The following is a 9729-nucleotide window of genomic DNA, read 5'->3' on the forward strand; positions in this document are numbered from 1 at the left end:
TCTCCCTTATTATTTAGGCTTTGTTTGAATTTTCCTTGAAGAACTTTGGCATGGGCTCTCACATTTTAATGAGAACCTTAAACAACAGTCCAGAATAAAACTACATTATTTTAACTAAATAAAATAAAGGCTAAGACTTCTGTTGAAGATAGCAGAAAAACAATTATCAGATGATATATAATTTTAAAGAGAAAGTTTTCCAGAAACCAAGAAATATGTACTCAATATATTTGTCATAAATACACAATTAAAAGCCAGCATTTTCTAATACAAATCACCCAAAAGAGCAGAGAAATATTTTCTCACCTATTACTTTTGTCTTTAGCAGTAGTTCACTTTTTGTGAGCATCTTTAAAATGAAAGATGGATGTGGCATTATAAATATTTTGGCCTGCAGGATAGCACCAGAAGAACAAATTGTGGAAACCGAGGACACATCACAGGCAATTTCTACCTGTTCCACCAAATGTGTCTGGGTGTACCAGACCACTTCTTTTGCAAGTAGGGCTTCATGCTGGAAAGCTGGTTTTGAAAAGTTTTCCTTAATGTCTCACTGAAATGTTTTTGCAGTTGAAACATGGCAAAAGGCTCACCTTTTTTGGAAATTATGAAAAACAGATTCTGTCTCAGGCACATCTGTTATTTATATGTTTACAATGTCAAAACAAAATGTATATACATATATATATATACTAAAGAAATGATAATTTCTTTTGCAGATTAAGATTTCATCTAACTCTGAGATTCACCGATAGGTTCGGGGCCCTGTTCATGATCATTAGCATTATTTGGCTCCAAGCCAGCCTTTTCTGTGGATTCAGAAGATTTGCAGCAGTCACATCTAAAACAAGTAAAATGAATACAAGCCAGTAATACTTTGGAAATACTGGAGGTGAAAAGTTTTTTACATGGGTGGCAGAATTGGTAAAATACAAGCATAAAAAATATTGCAATGCAGTAGCCTACCAACAACTGCATGACCAACAGAGGGGCACATATGTAGCTGTAAATATCAGTTCTGTAAATATACCATAGGAGAAGAAGAACAGAATTTTCAATGAATCGAAACATGTAGTAGATAGCTTGTCTATACCAGTTCTGCGACTTATTGATTAAATCTGCGTCATTTAACTTGAGTTGAACTGCAGACCAACAAAACATATTAATGCCAGCATAAAGAAATGTAAGGCAACATAATACTATAGTTGTACCGACTCTGGTAAATGTTTTTTCTATGTTCTCGGGGAAAGGAGACTTGCTCCTCCAGAATAATATCCACGGATAGAGGAAAAATGTGAAAAGATTGAGGAGAACCACAGGAAGGATCCAAATCTGCAGGACAGAGCTGAAAAGTACTAGAACAACAACTCTGGTAGCAATCTCAAAGCTTCTCCACAAGAATATGCAAACATAGGCTGCAGGCTTCATATGCACCTCATATTCATCATACTTGATCTTGATAGCAAGGATATTGCACCGCAAGGCTCCATACACAATGGTGAGCAGGGAAATAACCATTAGTACTCCTAAAAGTGAAAGAGGACATGCAATATTGATATGCATGCTAGCAGGCATAGTTAAAATAAACCATGAATTTACAAGGATTACAAGAATCAATTTTCATGTAAATGTATGAAAGTCCTATCTGTCAAATTCAATAGAGTTCTTGAGGTGACAACAGCATGTATTGATGCAAGAAATACAAAGAATAATCTACATGTTTTCAGCAGATAAGGCACCAGATTAAAAAGGCATTCAGAGGTAAAATTTCATCTGATTTTTTTTTTCCCCACTGGAAACTTAGGTTGGAAAACTAAGATAAACAGCCTATTTCTGAGAATTTTGCACTGCGTCTGAAGCTCTGATGGACAGTCAGAAGAATCACCACAGAATTTCACCCACCAAAGAATTAACATGTACAAGGAATAGACATAGGAGACAAGGAGTAGAAGGATGACCCAATTTATAACTTAGATTTGTTTGATTTGCTGATTATACTTTAATTAGAACGTAGAACAGTATGCATTGTACAGGCAATTTGGCCCACAATGTTGTGCCGAACTTTTAACCTGCTCCAAGATCAATCTAATAACTGAATTTCAAAATAGCAGAACAAAATCATTATTAAGAATTTAAAGTTCTGCTTTAATATATACTTCTTAATTTCTTCAAAGTGGTCCACAAAAGAACCACTCCCAATAAAGAAGGCTACTAGGATAATTAATATAGAATCGTATGATCCTTGGAGCACAAAGGAGGAAGCCGTTTGGTCCAGCAAGGCTACATCATCTCTCTGCAAGACCAATCCAGTCAGTCCCATTCCCCAGCTCAGTCCCCATAACTTTCTTCTTCATTAAGTATTAATCAATTCTTTTCTGTGTCCATCATCTTTTCAGGCAATGAGTTCCAGATCACAGAGTCATACAGTCAGCACAGTAACAGGTCCTTTGTTCTGACTGCTCCATAGAGTCATACAGTCACAGGGTCATGTAGCACAGTAGTAGGTCCTGACTGGTCCATGCCAATCAAGATTCACATCTAAACTAGTTCTATTTGTCTGTGCTTGGCCAAAATCCCTCTAAACCTTTCCTCTCCGCGTACCTGTCCAAATATTTTTTAAATGCTGTTAATTCCTGTCTCATCTATATACGGATCACCTTCTGGGTGGAAACACCGCCTCTCAGGTTCCGATTAAATATATTCCTTCTCACCTTGAACTTACAGCTTCTATATTTTTTGATTCCCCAAGCCTGGATAAAAGACTATGTGCATTCACCCTATCTATGCTCCTCATGGTTTTACTGTATGCACCTCTATGAGATCACCCCACATTCTCAAACACCCCAATGAAAAATGTCCCAACTTGCTCAACCTCTCTCTGTAATTCAGTCCGTCAAGTTCAGACAACATCCTCATACATGTAAACCTCCCCTGCACTCTTGCCAGCTTAATGACATCTTTGCTGTAACACGGCAGCTAAAACTGAACACACTATTCCAAATGTGGCCTCGCCAGTGTCTCAAACAACTGTAAAATATCATCTGAACAACCGCAACGTATCACCCCACTATTTCATGACTCCTTGCAATGAGATAAAGCCTTCCCTCAAGCCACCATGGCCTTTTTTTTTTGTTACTTCTCTATTTCTGCCAATGGGAACATTTTATATTTTTGTTCTATTTATTAGGAGTCTTCATGATTTTGAACACCACTATCAAATCACATCAATATTTTTGTATGTCAAGGTAAACAATCCCAGCCTCTCCACTATGTGCACTTAACTTACAGTATCATTCCTGGGACTATTCCACTGAACATCTCCTGCATCCTCTCTGGGATCCCTACTTCCTTCCTACTGCACAATGACTAGAACTTGCCTCATTAAACTCACGAAAAGCTGTTTACAATACCACTTTTTTCATTGCAACAATCCATTTGTTCTTGCTTCTCAAAAACAATTAATTAATTTTGTTAAAAATGCAACCGATTTTTAAGTCTCGTGTTCCTGTCCTGGCTTCTCCTTATAATAAAATCATAATTTGCTCAGTGTCCATTTCTCAGTTCATTTACATGATAAATAATAGGTTGCCTGCCCTAGCTGGTCCATGCCCCGTAGCAAGCACCTTGTCCCATTGGTGAATATCACTATATCCCTACTGTGGTAGAATTCAGTTATTAGCATCTTCAGTGATGGACTTTTCTCTGGATCCCACTTCAGCATTCAGACTCAGGGCTGCAAGTACAAAGCATAGAGTGCCAGAGGGTGAAGACTACCGTAAATTTGATGTGATTTACATACCTGAAGGAGGCTGCCGAGGATGGGTGTGTGGGCCCTGTCAATCTATAAGTAACTGAAATTCAATAAACTACAGATGCTGGAAACCTGAAATAAAAACAGAAAATGCTGGAAGCAGTAAACAGGTCAGGAGAATCTGTGGAAAGAGAAACAGAGTTAACATTTGAGGTCAAGAATCCTTCATCAGAGTTTGCTTTGATATTTTTATGGAGTTCTGGTTTTGTGAGTTCCTAGTCCAGCTCAAATTACCCTGCAGTAGAGGCTGATACTCTGTCCAAACCTGATGGAACCCAAATGCATGTACTGGCTTCAGGGTGGGCCCCACTGTGTATCCAAAAAAGTTGATTCTTAGAGCTTTCTTGGGTTGGACTAGGTTATAATATCAAGCCTAAACAGACCTCTGTGCTGCAGTTTTTAATGACACAACAGGGCACATGGTTTGTGACTACTGCAGTTGTTGAGAGTAGCCTGAATAGTGAGTCCATGCAGAGATCCCAACCCTGAGCTAGTCTTTAAAATTTGTTCAGTTTCAGTGTCTGAGCTGATGGCTTGCAAAGTTAAATGGAATAATGGCATGTCTTCATCCTCGCTGCCTTCATTCTCTATCCTTGTTACCAGTTACATCAATTTAATGTCAATCATCTAAACATGCAATTGGTCATCTTAATGCTAATACTTCTCAGGCCCGAAAGTAAGAGTCACAGATTATCTTCTTAGTTGGATAAGATACTTTGGAGTAAGTACATGTGTTGCAAATTCTGCCCTTTACCGCCTCTCTTCAAATTGTCCAGGTGAAACCAAAATTCACTTACACTTCTTCCAACTTAGCATTTGCTGCACACAATGTGGTCTCATCTACACTGGGGAAGCCAAATGCTGATTGAGTGACAGATTAGTAACAAGAGGTCTTTGACCTCAAAAACTGACCCTGCTTCTCTCTCCATAGACCTACTGAATACTTTGGGCACTTTCTGTTGCAGATTGGGTGACTTGATTTTGTGCAACTTGAAATTGCTTTCATCTCCAACTTCTTCCCGTTCTGATGAAGTAATAAACCTGAAAAATAAACCCTGTTTCTTTCTCGGCAGATGCTCTGTCCTCAGCCAAGTAGCTCCAGCATCTTCTGTTTTAATTTCAGATTTCCAGCATCTAAAATAATTTGCTTTTCCCAAAGTTATTGTCGCCTGTGTTATCCTGGAGGAAATTAAAAGCAATCATTAGTAAGACATGGTCTAGACCAGGAGACCCAGAATGTGATTGCTTAAGACACAGGGTGGTCACAAAGTGTCATAATAATGAGTGCAATTGATATTTGTCGGTTACGTCCTTGTTATTGGGACGTTGCACACTGCTGAATAGGTCTCTTATCATTAAGTGGCTTTCTTTCTCACATGCCATTACTGTGAGGCATCCAAAGGAAGTGACACAAGTCTGGGTCTGGGTCATGTTTCAGGATTTATGAGGAGAGAGGGGGCAGGGGGCTGGGGTGGTTGGGTGTAGTATCAGTTGAGGATGGGACCAGCTAGAAGGTTTTGGCCATATAACCAGGATAGGTGGAGCAGATAGGCTGGCTGTGTTGATTGGTAAGGGTTGGGAAAGGTTTGGTGAGAGTTGGGTATGGAGATTGGGGCAAAGGTTAGGCTGTGAGGTCAGTAGAAAAGGGTGAGGTCAGGCAGCTGACCAGCGATCAGGGGAAGTCTACAGCAATTTAATGGTTAGGAGGTGGAAATTTGGGATTTGTGTCCCCAGGAAATTGGACAGTCTCTGTATTTTTTTAAAAGTATGTATATATTATTCCTTAAAGTTACAATGTATAAGAAAAACTATTTGAGGCAAGTTGACAGCCTTAGACTGAAACCTGCTCATTGACACACTATGAATCCCTGTTTCTACTGGGCAAAATTTGCATCTTGACTAATTTCCAGTAGGTATGTTTAGTTAAGTGCTGAAATGGCTAATAGATGTCTATTGTCTGTATTTGCATACCTTACCACGGAGCTCCCAACCCCACACTTAATGGTATTAGTCCATAGCACAAAAATTTTGGTAACCCCCACCCTACCAAACAAAGTAATCCCTCGACTGGCCCAGGTGATACCCACCTCTCCCAGGAGTTACTATCTGTTGCTTTATGCTAACATACAGCTGAAGAGTAAGTTGAGGTGCAGAGCCTATGAAAGCCTGTATCACTGTTGTCCGGTTAAAGGCAGCTCTGTGTGTGAACAGTTTGCCTTCAGCTTGACCCACTTCTTTCTCAATTTCTTCAGAAGAGCCATTTTTTTTCATCTGTTTCTTTTTAGTAATACTGACATAAGATTCTTCGACTTTACCGACATTTAGGTAGATGCAAAAAGCTTCAAGACATCTGAAAAATATTAAGCAGAAAGTACATTAGAACTTAGTCAATTTTATAAAACCTTAGAAAATCAAAGCCTGTCAGTGAAAGACCTCATGTGGCACAGCTGTTGAATAATTACTGTAATACCCTGTACGGACTTAATTATTTGCTGACTAAATGACGACAAAAGGGCAGATTCTCCAGTGGACTGTCACAGACCTGTCAATCATGTCGCTTTGCTAATGATCCAGAAATGTTAACAGCATTTAGCAGCCTCCTATCTTCACAAATATTTCCCTCTAAAATATGACTGACTTAATACTTATTTCTGCTACATGATAGTTGGTTTTTATCAGCTCATTCTATTCATATGTACCATCTGTAAACAGTGGAAGTTTAACACTATCAACGTACTTTTCTTGCCTGTGAGATAACAGAACGTGGTCCATGATACTACAGGTCAGATACCCATCTCTATACACAAGCCTTTGATTCTTTAGATTACTGCAAATGCATTTCACCTGATGAGCATGGGTGCATAGATTCACTCTATTATTATTTGTAGATCTTTCCATTTTGACAAACTTCAATTACAAAGACTCTTTAAAATGATTTACAATAGGAATCTTGCTGACATGATCCAAGTGACATTGACTGTGGAGTGATCTTTGGTGCCAGATAGGGTGGTCTGAGTATCACACAAACTGCTGATCTCCCCGCACTTTCACACACAACAGTCTCTAAAGTTTACAGACATTGCACAAACACCCCCCCCCCAAAAAAAAACGTGAGTGGCAGTTATGTGGGCAAAGACGCCTTGTTAATGAACGGTCAGAGGAGAATGGCCAGACTGATTCAAGCTGTCGTGAAGGCCCTGTTTTACATCAGTGGCATGCAAAGGAGCATCACTGAATGCACCAGGAACCTTAAAATGGAAATGTGCCTACTGTACATGTAATAATAGATTTATTAATAGGCAATTTGACCTATACTTTTCCTGGTATTTTCGTGTTTAACCATGTTTTCTGGTGAAGATGTGAACTAATGCCCCTTTATAATTAATATTTGTTTTTTTTTATCAGAGCGAGAGGATAGGGTTTATAATTCTACAGCGATCCACTTTTTCTCCACTACTGTTACAGACAAATCCCGCAATTTGCTCATTATTACTCGTACCCCGGATTCAGTGCCAGGCATCGAGGATAATGAAATATTGGAAAAGAACAATGTCAGTTTAACCTATTCCGTCAGAATTAAGCCAACGCTGTCAGCTGAGCGAGGGAACGAGCAGAGGGCGAAGGGAATTGCGTGCCGAAACACGCCTGAATGAACGCGCCGTGATGGCTGCCAACACAACGTGCGCATCTTGCGGAGTAACACACAACAAAGACTAACTGTGGACGAAAGAGAAATGATCAGTGTGAACATCAATTATTTTGCAGTACTGCTTAATATTGACGCCACTCCCTTCATTATAGGATATTTTCAGTGATCTATTAACGAAACACATTTTACTATCTAATAGTAGGCTTTCTTTAAAAAAACATTCGGAATAAGGTTCTTTGTTTTGATAATGGTTGAACTGGATTATGTTTAATGGTCAATTCTTCAAAAAGGACAAAGACATTAGTGTTGAAAAGGTATAGTACGGGAACAACGTGACAAGTCTCTTGGCAGGCGGAAGAACAGAATTAATTCAGAATTTTAGCGGTAATGTTTTTAAAAAATCGAAGAGAATGCCGAATGTAATGTTTCGGTAAATGGTGAGACAGTTTGGAATCACCGTGCATGATAGATCACTGTTCTGCCTGCGGTGTACGGTTCATTACTCTGGTTTAAATCGCTAAAATGATTTAGTATATGGACACTTCGTACTTCTGCTGTTAAAGTAATAATTATTAACACAACTTTTAATACACGCGTTTAAGAATCTAGTTGTTAACCTTCCCCACTTTGTCTAAAGGTCGCTGAAATTTAAAGGGGTTGAAGGCAGGGCGAGTCCAGTGCGCCCAATGATACACATGTATATTATTCACCTCGCCCCTACCCACCCACTCCCGCATCACTCCCCCATAAAACAATTGCCATTCGTCCTGTTATCTTTAAAAACAAGATTCAAATGACCACTCCTTTCCCAGTGATGACCCTCCCCTGCGGTTTGCATGTGCTGCTGTTACGACGCGACAGAGGAAAATGCGCGGATTTCGTTAGTGAAACCTATCCTCGTCACACAGTTTCGGATTAAATACTAATTTTAACACCTTTACCCACCTATTCTGACATTTCTTGGTCGATGGTGTGGATTCTGTTCCCAATTAATTAACATTGATATTTATTGACATTGACACTGTGACGATGGAATAGAAGAAACTGGAAACAATTGAGAGCCCCATAATTACAATACTTTGAGTGTGATGCACGGCATCTCGTCTCAAAGATCCCGGCCCATCCCCAATCACATCGCTGATACTGAGAGAGGCTACCGTCCCCTGCAGCTGCCCAACATCCAGTAAATAAAGCTGATAGCCAGCTGGTTGGACGGCCTACCTGACGAAAGGTCCCAGTTGTAGAAGATGAAGAAAGAGTACCAGCGGTCGATCCCTACTCACATCCCGATGGACGAAGGTTAGCGTGAACTGGACCAGGATCGATGGCACCAGGGCGAAGACGAGTGTGAGCCCCTGCCATATTCTGTCCCCGGCCGATCTGTAGGTGCTGCTCAGATACAAGGCTGCGACCATCTCAGCAGCGAAGAGAAACACCGACACGAAGATTCCGCCCGGGGGATTCATCCTCAGAGCGTTCGTTCGAAAGAAAAGGGATCAAGGAAATTGTTTTAACCGCGGAAGAAGCAGAATGTTTCCATTGCCTCCAGTGCTGTTTGCCGCTGAACTGCTGCAGACAGAAAGTGATTCGACAACCACATATTGATTCAGTGATATTCCACTAGAGGGAGCCATGGAGCCTCCAGACTTCATTGGACGTGACTTCGCTATGCGTTTCATTGTTGTCAGTTAATAGATTAGCAATAATAAAGACCCGAAGATAATCGTATATAAGAATATTTTAGTAAATCTAGAGTGCTGGCGAAAGACTAGTCTTGTTTATATTGTGCAAATTTCAATGCATTGCCTATCGGATTTGCAAGTCGGGCGTTATTCATACATTATGTGAAAATATTCAGCATGTAACTGACAGGAGTCAGGCAGAATTTTCCTTCCTTGTGTAGTTACTTAAGATAATAAAAATTGGAACTCAAAGTATATGCACGTACTGCGTGCCATCTGGATTTTGTATATTTCAGTGAGTCTGGGTTTCTAATGAAAGATCAAAAATCTTTGTTTTACCAATATAGCAATTTCCTCAAATGACAAAAGCAGCCGAACTGCTTTGGGTGTTCACTTCCACAAGCTTACCTCCAGCATTCCTTGGTGACTTTTTTGGACCTACATTTTCATTTTATTTATTTCATCACAGTTACATCTTCCAAAGGCAAAAAGACACTTGGATGTACTGTATGCTGCTGATTGATGTTAGCCCTTTATACAGGACTACTGATGCCTGTTTGCCAGGCATCCACAACAATAGGCCGCAG

General features: G+C 39.9%; 1 protein-coding gene across 1 annotated transcript; it reads right to left on the minus strand.

Annotated features, from left to right (window-relative positions):
- Positions 1-242: 242 nt before the first annotated feature.
- Positions 243-8993, minus strand: xk (X-linked Kx blood group (McLeod syndrome)). Its single transcript, XM_072262276.1, has 3 exons — positions 8682-8993; positions 5899-6161; positions 243-1526 (listed from the first exon to the last, which is right to left on the minus strand). The coding sequence occupies exons 1-3, from the start codon at positions 8924-8926 to the stop codon at positions 733-735; spliced, it is 1302 nt and encodes a 433-aa protein (XP_072118377.1). The 5' UTR covers positions 8927-8993; the 3' UTR covers positions 243-732.
- Positions 8994-9729: the final 736 nt, after the last annotated feature.

This window comes from Mobula birostris, chromosome 6 (genome assembly GCF_030028105.1).
Source record: "Mobula birostris isolate sMobBir1 chromosome 6, sMobBir1.hap1, whole genome shotgun sequence".
Taxonomy (NCBI): Eukaryota; Metazoa; Chordata; class Chondrichthyes; order Myliobatiformes; family Myliobatidae; genus Mobula; species Mobula birostris.